The sequence below is a fragment of the Myxocyprinus asiaticus genome, chromosome 37, assembly GCF_019703515.2.
Source record: "Myxocyprinus asiaticus isolate MX2 ecotype Aquarium Trade chromosome 37, UBuf_Myxa_2, whole genome shotgun sequence".
NCBI classification, from domain to species: Eukaryota; Metazoa; Chordata; class Actinopteri; order Cypriniformes; family Catostomidae; genus Myxocyprinus; species Myxocyprinus asiaticus.
This window is the reverse complement of record NC_059380.1, coordinates 10,215,007-10,233,428: the sequence shown is the minus strand read 5'-3', so window position 1 is coordinate 10,233,428 and position 18,422 is coordinate 10,215,007. Positions and strand designations below refer to the sequence as shown.

At 36.8% G+C, this 18,422-nt stretch overlaps 1 protein-coding gene across 6 annotated transcripts in view; it reads right to left on the bottom strand.

Annotated features, from left to right (window-relative positions):
* Positions 1–1,521: 1,521 nt before the first annotated feature.
* LOC127428046 (transcription factor EB-like) overlaps positions 1,522–18,422 on the bottom strand; it is a 52,098-nt gene continuing 35,197 nt past the window's right edge. For all 6 annotated transcript variants that reach the window (XM_051676067.1, XM_051676066.1, XM_051676065.1 and 3 more), the window contains 6 exons: positions 14,435–14,527; positions 10,330–10,447; positions 8,522–8,578; positions 7,735–7,810; positions 7,427–7,574; positions 1,522–5,417 (listed from right to left, as the gene is read on the bottom strand). In XM_051676067.1, coding sequence (XP_051532027.1) covers positions 4,902–5,417; positions 7,427–7,574; positions 7,735–7,810; positions 8,522–8,578; positions 10,330–10,447; positions 14,435–14,527 — 1,008 coding nt within the window. In that variant the 3' untranslated portion in view covers positions 1,522–4,901. The remainder of the gene's footprint in view (positions 5,418–7,426; positions 7,575–7,734; positions 7,811–8,521; positions 8,579–10,329; positions 10,448–14,434; positions 14,528–18,422) is intronic.

The window sequence follows — 18,422 nt, the reverse complement described above, 5'->3', positions numbered from 1 at the left end:
AGGTCAGTTAGGATCACTACTTTATTTTAAGAATGTGAAATGTCAGAATAATAGTAGAGAAAATGATATATTTCAGTTTTTATTTCTTTCATCACATTCCCTGTGGGTCAGAAGTTTACATTACACTTTTTTAGTATTTGGTAGCATTGCCTTTAAATTGTTTAACTTCTCACAATAAGCTGCTGGAATTGTGGCCCATTCTTCCAGACAGAACTTGTGTAACTGAGACAGGCTTGTAGGCCTCCTTGCTCGCACATGCTTTTTCAGTTCTGCCAACACATTTTCTATCGGATTGAGGTCAGGGCTTTGCGATGGCCGCTCCGATACCTTGACTTTGTTGTCCTTAAGTTAAAAACAGTTAATTTTTGTTTCATCAGACCAGAGGACATTTCTCCAAAAAGTAAGATCTTTGTCCCCATGTGCACTTGCATACTGTAGTCTGGCTTTTTTATGGCAGTTTTGGAGCAGTGGCTTCTTCCTTGCTGAGCAGCCTTTCAGGTTATGTCAAATAGGACTCATTTTACTGTGGATATAGATACTTGTCTACCTGTTTCCTCCAGCATCTTCACAAGGTCTTTTGCTGTTGTTCTGGGATTGATTTGCACTTTTCGCACCAAACTACGTTCATCTCTAGAATACATAGTATGTGTATATTCAATATGCATGAAATCCCCAGAATGACCTACAAAATTTGCTAAAATTTGAATAAAACAAAGCATGCTGTCCTCGATACTTGACCTTCCATTTTCAGTGTGATGAATGAACCATAAATGATATCATAGGCCATTAACTTTCTTACGTATTTGATTGTACTGCCAAAACACATTTTTACACAGAAATTTCTTTAAAATGCTTAATAACCATATAGGTTTTTGTTTTTTTAATGGATGCTACACGCAGAACTACACATAATGAGATCTTATGAATGATGTAGCATACCACTGTTTGAAATGTTTATTGTTGCATTATGTGTGTTCTGTTTCACATACTATTTTAAAACATAGTAGGCAGCATATTATATACTTAGTATCTATAAGTATTCCATTCTGAAAAAAGCAGGGTTATAGTTTTGAGTTTTTAATTTAACTTCCACTTCCTATTTTATTGTCACCTAGTCCTTTTTATTTTAGTTTTGTTTTCTTTAGATTTCTCCCTATGACTTTTAGTTTTAGTTTATTAGTTGCCTACATTTAGTTTTTATCTTAGTTTGAATATTATAGGGGTGCCAAATTTAATGTGTTATGGTTTCAAAATTTGTAAAATATTTATATAATATATATACATTTTATACCAGTTTTTCAATCATGAAAATCTATTTAGTTCTTATTATTTTATTCATGTTTTTATATAGGTTTTATTTTACAATAACCCTGGAAAAGCCACTGTTAAACAAGGCAATTCCATCTGCTTGTAACTGAGTATGTTAGTGTATTGCGCCCTCTAATGGCACTGCTGTGACACTTTCACATCCTCACCACCGTGAAACCCCTTCGAAAGCGTAAGAAACACACAAGCCAGCCATTTTCCCATCAACTTAAATACATTTAATGAGAGGTGTCATTTACTTCTAGAGATTTTTGAAAGAGCAAATCCCATAGACATGACACAGTACTGAAACATTCTCAAGGCCTTCAGAGGGTTTTGCTAAAAATTTGAGTCACATTCTGTTTGTATTGTCTTTCAGCATGCTGTATAGTGAGTCTTTTTTTCCCCTTTAAATCAAGACATTTTACCAAAGCATAATCTTTACTTCAAGTGATTTATCTTCATTCTTAATGGCAAACCTTCTCATTCCTGGTGCATGGCTAAAAACAAAACTGTCACACAAGCTAAATTAGAAGCCCTCTCCCGCTATGCTATCCAAAAATGCCCTTGCATAGATTTTGTCTCTTTTTTATTTTTGCTATGCCTATTCTAGCTAACCAAGTCAAAAATTTGCATAGAGTAACCAACATGATTCGACAAGGGTGTTGGTTGGTTCTAACTTGTTTCAATGTATGATCAATAATGCTGCAGTAGGCAGGCACAGTCATGACAACAAACACCTGCAATAATAATAGTAATGTGTAAAATATTACAGATGGAGATGGCACTTATGAACTGTACCTTTAAAACTGTAAAACAGAGAGAGCTGGTTAATAATACACTGGAAGTGCACCGCTCTCCATTTGGATCTTGTTTTTGAGAACAGCACATGGGTTCAATTAAAGCTCATGCTTGACAAAGGCAGACTACAAGTCACCTTGAGTTTAACCTACTAAACTGAACAACACATAAAATTCACACTCTCAGTATTAATTAAAATTGAATTAAAACAACGAATCACTACTCAACAGTATCAATTTTCTTCAAATAGCTGTCTTTTTCTTTAAAAAAAAAGAAGGAATCAAATCAATATAAAAACAACATTATACATGTTCTTTTAACCTCTTAAAAGCCTGATGTGTTTTAATGATTTTGTACAAAAAAAAAAAACAACAAAAAAAAAAATATATAATATGGCTCTGCACTAGCCATTTGTATGATAGAATGGCAGATGAAATATTTGTATATTGTATTTTAATGGCTCAGCAGTTAGACAGATTTTTTTTTTTTTTTTTTTTTTTTTAGAAGAAAAAATAAAATAAAATAAAAAAAAACTAAAACAGATAAAATACATTTAAGTGGCTTAGTGGCATAAAACATTCACTTCATAAAATCTTTATAATGTCAATTAAATTATAATTGGTTTCCCCAGCACTTGGGGAAGTAAAAAAGTCCAAGAAAGAAAGAAAACCTATATGAACAATGTACAGTACCTTTACTACATATTCCACTTCCTTTCCTATACTGTACATCTCAAAAGCTGGATCAAATTTCAAGTTGATCCAGGTTTCCTGAAAGGCACCTTGGGCTGTATGAACTTCAAACTTGGCAAACGGCACTCACAGCTGTTGGCTCTTATTTTACTGCGTGCCAACATGAGAGGACCATGCATTTGACCGTGTGCTTCTAGAAGAATCCGACCTTGGCCTTAAGGCACCTTACTAGGAGACCAACTAGCTAATTTATGTCATGATCTGCTGTTCTGTCCACTAACTGTACTGTTACACTAGCACCTGGTCTGGTCTGTTATTCAAACAGAAGCCTGCCTTTGTTGTTTCATCCTCAACAGTGACAACAGCAGCTACATAAAACACATAAAACTAATTCTAAAAGTAAGTTAAGGTAGCTTTTTTCAAAGTCTCTCCAAGCTGGTGGAGATTCACACCTGAGTATGACAATGGCCTTTTAAGAAAAATACTACCTTAAAGGGATAGTTCACCCAAAAATGAAAATTCTCTCATTATATACTCACCCTCATGATATCCTAGGTGTGTATGACTTTCTTTCTTCACCAGAACACATTTTAAGAAAAATAGAAAAATATCTTAGCTTAGTTGGTCCTTAAAGTGCAAGTGACTGGCGATTTCTCTTTTGAAGCTCCAAAAATCACAGACAGTCAGCATAAACAACATCCAATACGACACCAGCTGTTAAATGAATGTTTTCTAAAGCATCACGATCGCTTTTGGAGTGAAAAGATTAATATTTCAGTACTTTTTTTTTTTTTTTTACTCTAAATCATTCTTGCATTTTAAGGACCTACTGAGCTAAGATATTTTTCTATTTTTCTTCAAATGTGTTCTGGTGAAGAAAGAAAGTCATACTCACCTGGGATATCATGAGAGTGAGTAAATAATGAGATCATTTTCAATTTTGGTTGAACTATCCCTTCAACCAATATCAGTACAAGATTTGGCCTTTTTTTTTTCTTTTTTTTTTTGCAGTAGGACTCATTTCAGTAGCTGTTTATCTTTTTTTCTTTCTTTCTTTCTTTCTTTCTTTCATTTTCCTGCATGGACATTACATGACCCCTCCAGGGTTCCCACACTTTTTGACCAATGAATTTCCATGACCTCTCCAGTCATTTGTGATCACTGGATAAGGATGTTTTAAAATGATTTAAACTCTTAACCAATTCGCTAATAAATCATTCAGACCAATTTCTGAACCGTTTCGATCGACTTGTTGAAATAAACGACTCAAAAGAACAATGAGATCACAAATTAGGCATTGCTATGGCTGGCAAGCAAGTTTTAATCTACCTGTGACCAATATTCAGCCGAAGAAATATTTTAAAGCAGATATTTCTGGCATTTCGAGGACTGAAAAACAAGTGGAATTCCCTGATATTTCCAAGTTTTCCATGACTGTGGAAACCCTGTCCTTCCTATTTTGTCTGTGGATGAGCTGCCTTTGCATTACTCTCGCTGGTACAGCAGGCTTCCTGTCTGTCTATCTAAGAGCTCAGATGTGGCTGTATAATTCAAGTGAAAAAAGGCTCCAATAATCAGCTCTAGAGGACATTAAGTGGGTGTGACAGTCTCGCACGTGGGGAAAAGGCTGTTATACAGCATGTTAAAGGTAAAAAGTCAAGGATTTCTATAGATAGAGAATGTGAGTGTGTGGACATAAATGTTTGAACTAAATTTCTTTGGCCTATCAAACAATATTCAGAACATTTTGCGGGGTACATAATGTTTCTGTGTGTGTTCGTTTTTGTGCAACAGGAACAATATAGGCCAATTCTGGTTGACAGTATTCAAGCATATCAGTTCTCTCTGTTTGTTCAGCTGGTCTATATTGCATGTATCCAATTATCAGTATGTGCATTTTTGCGTAGAGTGAAAAGTGTTTGTGTATGAAAAGCATGGCTCTGTAGAAAGTATCAGACTATAAAGGAAACACCTAAACTGTATTACAGATGGCAGGGTGCAACTGCATCGTACCTTTCCTTGTTAACTGTGTAACTACATGCAATTTCTGTGTGTATGTCGCATCATATGCATATGGTGCAGTGACACACGAGGCTGGCCAGGTCACAGTATGTCTGAGTCCTCAATGCTGAAGCTGCTACGGCGGCTGCTGTCCACAGAAGCCTCGGGGGACATTGCAGACAGCAGTGGGTCTCCACCCAAAGGCGACAGGGCCTCGTCCATCAGCAAGAAGCTCAGCTCACTCTTCTTTCCCATCGGTGTGACACCTCCACCCAACGAGCCGAGATCTCCCATGCCCCCCATCCCATCCTGATATACTGGGAATCCCCCATCCAGTGACAGGGCATAGTCAAAGTGCTGGGAGCTGCCCACAGCCGGATACTGCAGCTGGGGCTGTGGGTGGAGGTGCTGGTGGAGCTGAGGGTGAGGTTGGGGCTGTGGCTGACCCTGGTGCTGCTGGTGTTGGGGGTAGTGAGGAGGGAGGTGGGGTTGATGTGGGAGGTGGTTCTTTTCTGGGCTGTTCTCTTGCTTGACGAAGGGGTTTAGTAGCTCGATGTTGTTCAGGCCAGATGGAGAGGTGTTGGGCAGGCCGTGCAGCTGTGCCTGCCTCTCAAGCTCCTGAAGAATGAACAAGCACCACAACCATAATGAGATGACAAGTTTTAGCCAAGGTTATTGTCGTAATTGGAAACTATTATAAAGACAAAAACAGACAAACGAAAACTAAACTGCAACTATGAATGTGGACTACAATACGAATAAAAATGAAACTGACTCACAAAGAAAATGTTGTTTTCTGATTTTCAATCAATGTTGTATGGTCTGATTTCATTTATCTCCCAATCAGTGTAGTTTGCCCAATAGGGCGCAACTGTCTGGTTCCCGAAAAAAATCATTTACTCACCTTTATGCCATCCCAGATGTGTGTGACTTTCTTTCATCTGCTGAACTCAATTGAAGATTTTTAGATGAATTTCTCAGCTCTTTTGGTCCATACAATGCAAGTGAATGGGTGCCAAAATTTTGAAGCTCCAAAAATCACATAAGTGAGCATAAAAGTGATCCATAAGACTCCAGTGGTTAAATCAATTTCTTCAGAAGCGATATGATAGGTGTGGGTGAGAAACAGATCAATATTTACGTCCTTTTTTACTATAATTTCTCCTCCCTGCTCAGTCAATCTGTAACTTTCACATTCTTCTTCTTGTGTTTTGATGATTCACATTCTTCATGCATATCACCCCATACTGGGAAGGGAGAAGAATTTCTAGCAAAAAATGACGATCTGTTTCTTATCCACACCTGTCATATCACTTCTGAAGGATGAATATAACCACTGGAGTCACTTGCATTGTATGGACCTACAGAGCTGAAATATTCTTCTAAAAACCATAATTTGTGTTCTGCAGAAGGAAGAAAGTCATACACATCTGGGATGGCATGAGGGTGAGTAAATGATGAGAGAATTTTAATTTTTGGGTGAACTATCCCTTTAAAAGACTGACCTACTCTTAGCACAGAGGTTCTAATCAATGGTATATGCTTTTGTTGATGCCATCAATCAACTTCTTTAAAAATAATAATAATAATGGATTAATAATAATAATGGAATAATGGAATTTTTGGTGAAGAACTACACTACCCATGATCCTGAAGAATCACTAATCAAAGAATCGTGTGAGCCAAAAGAGCTCTGCAACGATCAGTCACATTCATGACTCTTGAATATTTTTCACATATATTATGCCATGAACTTGGCACATCCAGCGACTAGTTGTTCTACCGTACAGGTAATTTGAGGCTGACATGAGATCTGAGCAGATCCAGTCCATAAAGCTGCTAAATCATAAATGCTTTGATGATGCCAGAGTGATGGTAGATACATTGCACTACTAAATGTAGCAGTTATGCCATATTTAAAACACGTTTTATTGTCTGCAAGTACTGCTGTTTATGCACCATTAAACAAAGTGGCCAAAGTTCAGCCAGGAAACTCTATTTGGCGCTAGCTGATAGGTTCTTTGAACTTGTTATCTGTTAGCAAATTGGCTTGCTCAGATGTGACTCAAATGTGAATGTTAAGCCAATCGGCTCTCATTGTGTAAGGTGATTGGTCCTTTGACATGCAATCAGGCGGCCAATCAATTTGTGTGACTTTCTTTGTCTAACATTTTAATTGCTCAGTTTTGGAGATAAACCAGTTTCAATGCAGCGTGCTGTGAGGGTTTTTCTCTGAAACCCACCTCCACCTCAGCATCACCTGTCTAGATCTGCTACATGGGAATTGTTTTTATGTCTATTTGTGCAGCAGCATGTCCTACATGCTTGATGCAGCATGTCTTGCGTTTTGTCTAATTATGCAGCAGCAGCATGTCCACATGCTTAACTTAGTATGTTTGTATTTTCTAGCAGTTGCAAGTCTCCGTATAGCAGATCTAGTCCGCCAAGTCCAATATCCTATCAATCTGTCATACCCACATTAACATGCTAAATGTATCTGAGAGTTGTAATGACTGAACTAAAACTAAACTGAAATTGAAAACCAAATAAATTCACCATCGCTCAAAATCTCATACAGTCTGCATCACTCATCCAGTATGTGATTGTGCAGAATGAATGTTCATCACCTGAATGCGGAGCCACAGCTGCTTGTTGGCCATCTCCATCCTCCTGAAGTTATTCTCCACCTCTCTGGTTCTCTGGATGTCCTTCTGCATGCGCTTAATATACTCCACCGATGCCCTCAGAATCGTACCTTTATTCCAGCGCACATCCCTGAACAAATTACAGATGAAAATTCGAAAGATGAAAAAGCCCTTATCGATGAAAAAAACAAATGGTATGGAAAGTGTACTACAATGCACCTCCATACAGTTAAGTCTGGTCTGAATGAAATTTAATGTTCATTTAAGTGTTCAAATGAAGGCAAACTTACAGGTCATTGGTTTTGGGAATCATGGTGCCTAGCTCCTTAATTCGATCATTAATGTTAAATCTTCTCCTCCTCTCAACTAAAAGAAAAAGTTTGTGAAGAGAGTTTGTTAGTATAGTAATAGTAATGACTGGTGGTATTAACACTTTATATTAGCTACACATTCAACAGTGATCTGTCAGCTACAGGTCACTACAGTGTCTGCAGTGTCACTTAACCCATTCTAACCCCATAACTAGTATATAATAGAATATTCTATAGACTATAGACTCTATTCTCCAGCATGGTGATCCATTCATTTAAGCCGAACTTGACTTCATTTGGGTATTATAAAGATACTCATTATATAATCTGTTTTCTGACTCAAACTTTTCGTAATGAGGGTTGCTTAATGAGGGGACTGGTTCTGGACAATACTACTACTGCGTGCTCTCACGTTATAATTGCTGTATTCCTAGCAAAGTGTTTATAATGCAAAAGATATGGCACCATATACCGTCTTATACTGATGTACTTGGGAAAGGGCCAAGCTTAGCAAAGCTTAGCAGAATGTACTAAGGCTTATTGTACAACTCCAATACCTGTGAATTGTCACAGGCAATAACATTTTAATGCCACGTTAGCAGGATCTGAGTTAACGATATACCAAAGTATAGTGTGCTGTCAGCTGAATTTACCCAGGGATGGTGGTGAAGGGGGTGTCAATGGCAGGACAAAGCAGAGCTAGTGTACTTTAAACTGTGAAGGACTGCAAACTGAGAAAAATGAGGGAAAAATAGTGCACACTCACTCAGGTTGTGGCTGTCTTTCTTCTGTCTCTCTTTAACTATAGCACGGGCTTCAGCATCTGGGGAAAAAAATGCAACTGTGATGACAAATATGATTTGCTTGCTATACATGCAAATGCTGTCTGAACTGGATTTATGAGACTCTGTAATGGTGACAATAAGTGACAATGCCTTAAAGCAGTGCAACAACAACAACAACAAAAAAAAAACCCAGTAGGGTTATGTAATCAAGAATTCTCAAGTCCTATAGTTGTGAAGCAGTGTTTTTTTATGCTCAGTTTTCTGTTTGTTTTATACTGCATGTTATTTATTTATGTTAGTATGTTAACACATTATAAGGCAGGTAAAGAAATTACACTTTGCATAATGGTTTTCAGTAATTTGGTTTTCAACCTTGACAAACCCGGGGACCTCCAGACAAACTCTCAGCTAACTCAGGGATCCCCAGTATATATACTGTATATAAAAAATATATATTTTCTTGGAAACACTTTATAGTAACTTTCATTAACAACATATAACTATCATTACAAAATAATATGTCCTGCTCTGACATTTCTGATGCACTAAAGTAAAAGGAAAATATTTCAATGATTATACCACCAAACATTTAAATGATTATATCTCAACAATGGTTTGGATTAGAAACATAATAATAATAATAATAATAATAATAATAATATATATATATATAGACCTTCCTTCATACTATAGTGAATTAAACTAAAAATGTAAAAATTATTACTCAAAATGATGGAGCAGGTCACATACTGTATATTGCATAAAAATGAATATTCCAGGTTTAATACAAGTTAAGATCAATCAACAGCATTTGTGGCATCATGTTGATTACCACAAAAATAAATTTCGATTTGCCCCTCCTTTTCTTTAAAAAAAGCAAAAATCAGAGTTACAGTGAGGCACAATGGAAGAGAACAGGGCCAATTTTTGGAGGGTTTAAAGGCAAAGCTTATAATTGTGAAGATTATAATTTTACAAATACACTTACATTAGTTCTTTTTTTACAGCTGTGTATTATTTGAGCTGTAAAGTTGCTTTAATCATCCTTTTATGGTCGTTTAGGGTTTACAGCGTTTCGTCATCACGGCAACAATGTTGTACAATTGGATATAACATTAAACAGAAAAGATTAGTAAGCGATTTTATCACACTAAAATCACGTAAACCTGCTTACTGTTTACGTCTTATGGCTCTTCTTTTGAAACAGCGAGTATTGAAACGTTTACTGATTGGCCCCAATCACTTCCATTGCAAGTGCCTCACTGTAACCTTGATTTTTGATTTTTTTGAAGGAAAGGAGGGGCAAGTCGAAATGTATTTTTGAACCCGGAATATTACTTTAACAGATAATTCTTTCTAAATTTATAAATTGGTTAATAGTTTAAAATGTCATAAATCTATATGTTTTGGAAATTCATTGACAACTGATTGAAAACTCTGGATGAAAAGGACAACAACTTGACTGAACAATGGCCGAAAGGGTTTAAGCTCCTATACCTAACTTCAGGCTGCCTTTTGACCAATCAATTTCCATGATTTTCCAAGTCGCTTGGATTAATGGATAAGGACAGATAGAGACAACACTCTGCAAAGAGCAATTTCTAGCCAATGAAATGCTATAGAGAATAGCATAACTTGAAAACAATTCTATTTCTATGACTTTTTAAAATGTACCTAATTTCCGTGACTGTTAGAAGTATGGACCGGGCAAACACTGAACTTCTGCAATATATCAGTAGATAGCTCAAACTGCATGCAATTTCTAACAGCAGTGTCTAACAGGCTCTACCTGACATCTCTCTCTTTATGGCCAGGTTGGCAGGGCAGGAGTTGCTGGTCATGGCGATCGCTGGTCCGGTCATACCTGGCCCCGTGTAGACATCCAAGTGGCTGCTAGACAGCGGGAGCTACAGTGCACAAAGAGATACAAGATTTTTTAGTGAGTTGGAAGACTATAACAGCATTTAAAAAAAAGTTTCTTTCTTAACATGTTCCTTATGAGATCTATGGCAAACAATTCAAATTACAAATCGATAGCACAAATCTTGCAAGCATATGATGCATGTCCTCCTGTATTTGAGGACTAGTGCGTTTCCTTGGTCACTTTATTTGACAAAACAACCTATACTCTCCTTGCAGGAGAAGATTCAGCTAGTTTGTCTTGCAAATGGCATTTTTATGAAGCCATATTCAGCGTAAACCTGGTAAATCACCACAATCACTGGAAGCCCAATAAACAATCAGCTTATCTTTAGAACAAAGCAATAAATGCTAGAGATAACATGTAGATAAAATGCAAGGAAATATCACACTCGGCTATTGCTCCTGAGGTGAGAGAAATGATTGACTATCACAGTTCTTTCTTATCGACCTCTTTATTGTTTTAAACCAGTTGTATCTTATACTCCATCTCATTGTTGCAGTATGCAGTAATTGTGAGCAAAGCAGTCCTGGGCTTCTAATGAGCTCTGACAGATAAATACGCTATCGGAAACCTCAGATACCTTATCACGAATGCTACTGTGAAACACAATGCCAAACAAACACAAATCAACAGTAAAAAGCCAGCACAGTGCCGACAAAGACAGCAGCTGAGAGTACACTGCATTCTCGTTACACCTTATGATTTTTGCTCCGATCAGTCATTCTACCTAGCTTGCTGCAGTGATATATACAGGAAACAAAGAAACGGCTCATTAAGCATTTCAAATGCTAAGATAAACTAAGAGAACTAATCTAAGTGTAGGATGAGGGAGGGCTTGAACTCACTCTATACAAGCTCTCGAATGCTGCATCCTGATAAGCAATGACAATCATTCCAAATATTTACATGCACGATGCAACCAACAGAAGTTGTTTGATGTCTTTTTGGTGCTGGGAATTCCATCCTGAGAGGCTTTTAATCTCTAATAAAAGAGAAGTGATCTGAAGCAATAATCAAAGTAGAGACATGGCCAGCAGGGTCAGAGGCAGTCTTTTGCTGCAGTCCCATTAGGAGTTATGTCTAAACCCCACCTCTTCACCACTGTGTCTCTTCTATCCTTTAAAACCTCTAACACCCCTCTGAAAAACATAGTCGGGGCGAATTCACTACACAGTTGGGCCCCTTTATGCATGAGGTGTTCCACCTGCGTCTTCTTCAGTAATCACCTACAATCCAGTTTAACCATGCGCTAAAATAGCACTGCACAATGAGTTTTTAAATTAAGCCATAATCATTCTTTTCAGCGCAAACACACCTCTTTTCTATGTCTTATTTTAGATACCGCTTATTCACTAAAATCCACTACATTTGTCTGGCACTATTAACATTGCCCATTTCTGCCCATGGAAAGCAGGCAGTACACTGAATTGTATTTAAAGGAGAGGCTTGTGAACATTTTCTAGTGATCTTGGCAGCAGTATTTCATCAAATGGAGAAAAACGTTATAACCTGGGATATATCCAGATTCGCGGTAAAGTCAAGCGCACATTTAGGCATTTTAAACTGTTGATTTAGGTATCTGGAGCACAGTAGTGGAGTGATGCTGTACAGTACCGGCAGAGTGTGCCAGATCGTGGTGGTCAGCTGCATTCTCTGCTATATAGTGCTCAGAATGGCCAGCAAGATTGGGCATTGCACTCTGCAGTGAGTTTGCGCCGTTACCAGATGAGCAACATTTCTTCGTGAATTGAGTGCTGAAAAGAGCACACTGTGCATGCAAATAAACTGTGCTTTCAGCAAGGGTGTTTCATTCTTAGTTAAATATTAAACAAGTTGGATGATTTTCTTCATACACATCAACTCTGAATTGAGAACTTTACATTGTGTCTAATTGCCACATACAGCTCGAGTGCACTGCCTTTTTGAAAGCAAGTATTATAAAGCCAACAAGATTAGGCCTTTAATACCTCTGTAGAGAAGCATAAAGGTTTAGGAAAATGTCTGTATATACTGTAGGAAAGATCAATAGGGAAAAATGACAAGATATTGTATAAGAATAACTACAGTCAACTAGTGGTCGACCAATGTGGATATAATTGTGATATATATTTGATATAGGCAAATCCAGTTTAAAGTAATTAAGATGTGCACCTACAGTATATGCTGAAATTGAAAAAAAAAAGCACGATATTTATTCATTTAAAAAAGTACTTCACGGCTTCTGGTAGACTTACAGAAGGGATGTTTCTGTTAATTGACCAAGTGTGCATCGCTATTGGCTGATACCATCAATCTCAAAATGGCAAAATATCTGCTGATTTATCAGCCTGGCTGATCTATTGCTCTATCTCTACAATCAGCCCACATTGAACCCAAAGACAGGAAGCTAAAGGTCTTTCTGGTAGCCAGAAGATGACTTGAAATATCTCCAAACCATAATAAGCATTATCACTTCTTTATGGGTAAAAGGATTCCTCCCCTCCTTACACACAACATGCAGATGTCCAAGTCCATTCAAACAGGCTGCAAAGCCCACAGAGCAGCTGGAACCAAAGATCAATCATCACAATAGGAAATAGATCCCTAAGGAGACACTGATCAATAGCAAAGTCAATCACTCCACACATTCACTCAATACTTTACAAAAAGGACACACTGGGATATAGCCACCATCAAGCGAACTAAAATCAAAACAGCCAGAAACAACGAGCCATTTCCAGATACATGAGCACAACAGGCTATGAGTAACATGTATGACAAGGTTACCAGTGACCTTAAAGTGCTCAAGGCATTTGCTCTTTCTTTCTATTCTCTTCAGCTTCCAGGAAAACGCAGTGCATTACGTAAAGGCAAGTCACAGCAAATCAACAACCCCACCTGCCCGTTTCCAACCCCAGCCCGGCCTGGAGAAAGGAGAGTGATGGGTAAAAGACAGTTTTCTACTGCCTTACCAGCTGAATCTTCTCCCCATCGATAACCTCCACGATGGCATATGTTTTATTTGCATCTTTCATAGTGGCATCTGAATCTCTCATGGTTGCACACACTTGTCGTTCAGAGAAACTAACCCGAGCCACACCAGGATCGTTTCTCTTCTACTTTCTCCTAAACACTACACACTGAACTTTCCCCTATCTGGACTTTCAGCCTCCCCTCCCCAGCCTTCTCTCTCTCCAAAACCTCCCCCATCTCCACCTTCCCCACATTCACAAAATGCCTTGTAAACAAGTTGAACTCTAACTGAGTATGGCTTAATTGTTAATGTTGAGCAGTTACTTTAAATACAAAGCATAGTGCGACAACTTTCCCAATTCCGAACGCAATGTCTTCTCTGCTCGCTCGACCTTGAGTGAATCAGGTCAAAAATGTAAGTCAATTTAAACACATGAAAATACTTTAAAAAAAAAAAAAAAAAAAAAGAAATGTACCCTCAGGCTTCAGGAAGCTGGAATTGGCTTAATATTAGTTATCCATTAAATCAGATATGCAATATTTATATATATATATATATATATATATATATATATATATATATATATATATATATATATATATATATATATATCCATAGGCAAAGTACTCCCAGAAATAAGTTGCTTAGAGTTTGCATGAGAGCAAAACACTTGCATCATTTTCCCGAGACGGTGCTTTGCTATAATTAGCCTTGACTTTTAATGATCACAACAAAGATGCTTTTCATCCCTGTAACCTTCATAAAAAAAAAAAGAGCACAACAAATGATCTAGCATAATTCCTCCATTGTCAATGTAGGAGGTTGCGGGGGTTTCAAAAAATAGACCTATTCAGCGGCAATAAGATGCAGTCTGTGCATCATAAACAAGAATTATTTAGTTAATTTTCCACTTACTGTACCTTCTGGGATTCAGCTCTCTACATTAGTCATAGGCAGTGATGTCACAGACTAAAAGGCCTAAACTGAGCGAGACTTAGAGCACTGACTTTTACTTACTGTGTTTGGCATCTGCACCACGGTGTCAAGATAAGGCTGGATGTCATCATAACTGGACTGCAGGCTGATGATATCATCAATAACCTCATCCATCTTCCCAAAAACAAACACAGACGGATAATGTACTTGTTAAATCACATGATCTAGAAACTTGGTTTGCATTCTACGAAGTAAATATAAACACTTTTAAGAAACCTTCTTTATGAATTGACTAGAACAATATAGAATGACTAGAAATTACTGATGAAAGATGTATCCCACTCAATAGCCATATGGGCATAATCCTTTTGTTGTTAAGCTTAACAAAGATTGTTAGTGTGCCACAAGCACATCATCCTCTCATAGGATTTGGTGGCACACAAGAAGGAATGAAGGACCAAAGTCTACTCAGTTCCAAAAGGCCATCCTGTGGGTAACCTGTCACTCTTTAATCTGTAATTATACCTCTATGGCCATAATTGGCCACTTAAACTCCAATGACAAAGGAGTTAAGTTAGTTAACACCCTGACCTTTGTGTGCACCTAGGCAAATAACACCAACAACACCGGAGGTGAGAAATGGAGAAAATAAAAAAAAGGCATGGTGTATTTAGAGATGAGCAAGAACTTGGTATTTAATTAACTTTCTGTGAATTGAAAGAGGAACAAACTATGGTGCTAAATATGTAACTGTAATAGACGTGCAAACCTTGAAATAAAGATGTTGTGACACCAAAATGAATCATGATGTTATGCTGGAAAGTGAAGATATGTTACTGGAAAAGTGTTAATTTAAAATGTCAAGACATTCCTGAATGTTTCACCAAACCATTCAGATTTTTTATTAAAATGTATATGAATGTCTGAGTGAAAGTGTGTATTTTAATTGCAGTGGCTGGTCACTATTTCTTTTCATTTTTTCTCTAGTTCATTTCTCTAGTTCAAGGGTCCTACGGTGTGACAAATGCATTTTTAAAAGCACAAATATATAGTTCCATATAGTCTCTCAATTAATGTGAGGTTGCAAAATTTTATGCATGGGAAGTATAAAAGGATTAGCAAAATGCTGTTTAAAATAGTTTTAGATGCCATATTGCACATCACACCGCAGGACATGTCAACTAGGGCTGGGAATTGATACAGATTTCCCAATTCGATTCAATTCCGATACATAAGCTCTCGATTTGATTCCGATTCAATATCGGTTCACATTTTGGTTACAATGTCCATTTTACTTACATATTAAATAAATTCTCTCTCAGGTAATGCTATTAATTATAAACGGACCTTCTAACTTCCTAGGTAACCCTTCTGGGTAAAATTGTAAAAAATTAATTCAACAAATTATATTTTAATTAGTTTTTGAAAAATATTCAAATTCAGTGTATTACATTAAAAAAGTCTTGAAATTGCATATACTATATTCATATATATATATATATATATATATATATATATATATATATATATATAAAACACACACACACACACACACTGGCGGCCAAAAGTTTGGAATAATGTACAGATTTTGCTCTTATGGAAAGAAATTAGTACTTTTATTCACCAAAGTGGCCTCCAGCTGATCACAATGTATAGTCAAGACATTAATAATGTGAAAAATGACTATTACAATTTGAATAGTCATTAATTTGAATAGTCTTAAACTACTTCAAAGAGTTCTCATAAAAAAATCCTCCACGTGCAGCAATGACAGCTCTGCAGATCCTTGGCATTCTAGCTGTCAGTTTGTCCAGATACTCAGGTGACATTTCATCCCACGCTTCCTGTCGCACTTGCCATAAATGTGGCTGTTTTGTTTGGCACTTCTCACGCACCTTACAGTCTAGCTGATCTCATAAAAGCTCAATGGGGTTAAGATCCATAACACTCTTTTCCAATTATCTGCTGTCCAATATCTGTGTTTCTTTGCCCACTCTAACCTTTTCTTTTTGTTTTTCTGTTTCAAAAGTGGCTTTTGCTTTGCAATTCTTCCCATAGAGCCTGCACCCCCGAGTCTTCTCTTTACTGTTGTACATGAAACTGGTGTTGAGCGGGTAGAATTCAATGAAGCTGTCAGCTGAGGACATGTGAGGCATCTATTTCTCAAACTAGAGACTCTGATGTACTTCTGTACATCTGGCCTTCCACATCTCTTTCTGTCCTTGTTAGAGCCAGTTGTTCTTTGTCTTTGAAGACTGTAGTGTACACCTTTGTATGAAATCTTCAGTTTTTTGGCAGTTGAAAGCATTATATAGCCTTTATTCCTAAAACAATGATTGACTGACGAGTTTCTAGAGAAAACTGTTTCTTTTTTGCTATTTTTGACCTAATATTGACCATAAGACATGCCAATCTATTGCATACTGTGGCAACTAAAAAACAAATACAAAGACAATGTTAAGCTTCATTTAATTAACTTAACTTAAAAACTTTTTTGATATAATGGCAAGTGATTTTATATTACCAAATTAGCAATTTAGCACGATTACTCAAGGATAAGGTGTTGGAGTAATGGCTGCTGGAAATAGGGCCTGTCTAGATTTGATTAAAAATTACTTTTTTAAAATAGTGATGGTGCTATTTTTATATCAGTAATGTCCTGACTATATTTTGTAATCAGTTGAATGACACTTTGGTGAATTAAAGTACAAATTTCCTTCCGAAACAGCAAAATCTGTACATTATTCCAAACTTTTGGCCGCCAGTGTGTGTGTGTGTGTGTGTGTGTGTGTGTGTATATATATATATACACACACACATATATATATATATATATATATATATATATATATATATATATATATATATATATATATATATATATATATTGTTGCATGTTTATTCTTTACATATATTATTTGTACCATTTACATTAAATCAGTACTGTCTCTTTAAGACTACAGGCATCAACCAGTGAGCGCATCTTTAGCACATCCGTACTATGCGTAATTAGAATGAAATGTTACTTTTTTGTTGTTGTAAATCAACAACTGACGGTAAAGAACAGAAAGGGTATTAAAAGAGAAATTATTCAATGAGATGTGGATTGCGCGAATCTCGACTTTGGAATTAATCAAACCAAACCTTTACTACTTAAAGGTGCTGTAAGTAATTTTAGAATTCTGAAGCTTTCACACGACTGAGCCTTTGGATTAGCCGCCCTCCAGAAATAATTTTGAGACCGAAACCAAGCAAAAGAGCAGCATTGTTTGTTCCTGTGGCTGTCAAATTCAACAGTGGCACAATAGCGCTCTCAACTGACAAACATTATGAATCAGAGCATCAATGATCTGCTTCAAATACAACACTATGAGAACGAGCAAAATGATTGACAGGTGAAAAGCGTCCATGTTCGCGGTCCAAGGACACATTTTGTTTGCTGTTTACAAAGCCTACAGCTGTCACAGGGACCAGTGAGATATCTCAGGACACTTATTTAATTAATATCTTTAAGGGTGTAGGAACATTTTTGCATATTTTTCCATAAAAAAAAAATAGCTTAAAGCACCTTTAATCTGTAGAGTGAGATGTTTACCAGCCAGTAGCTAATCACAGACATTTTTATTCGCACGGCATAAAATTTGGTGGCATATGCAAGTCATTTTACTCACTTTGTAGAGGGTTGCCGCATAGAGTAGATTTTGGGATTTAAGAATCTATATCAACATTGTTCTAACGAAGTTTGGGATGCATCGAAAAATCTATATTTTTACCCAGCCTTAATGTCAACTACCCAACAGTATTTAATGTGAACTACCTGTTTACTGTTAATTAAAAGAACAGTTCACCCAAAAATGAAAATTATGTTGTAATTTATTTACCCTCATGTTGTTCCAAACCTGTATGACTTTCTTTCTTATGCAGAACACAAAAGTAGATGTTTAAATGAATATTACGGTCCGTCTTCTCAACACAATGAAAGCTTAAAAAGGACCCAAAAGTATCATTAGTCCATGCATCTCGTCCGTCATATTCAAAGTCTTCTGAAGTCATATAATAGGTTTTGGTG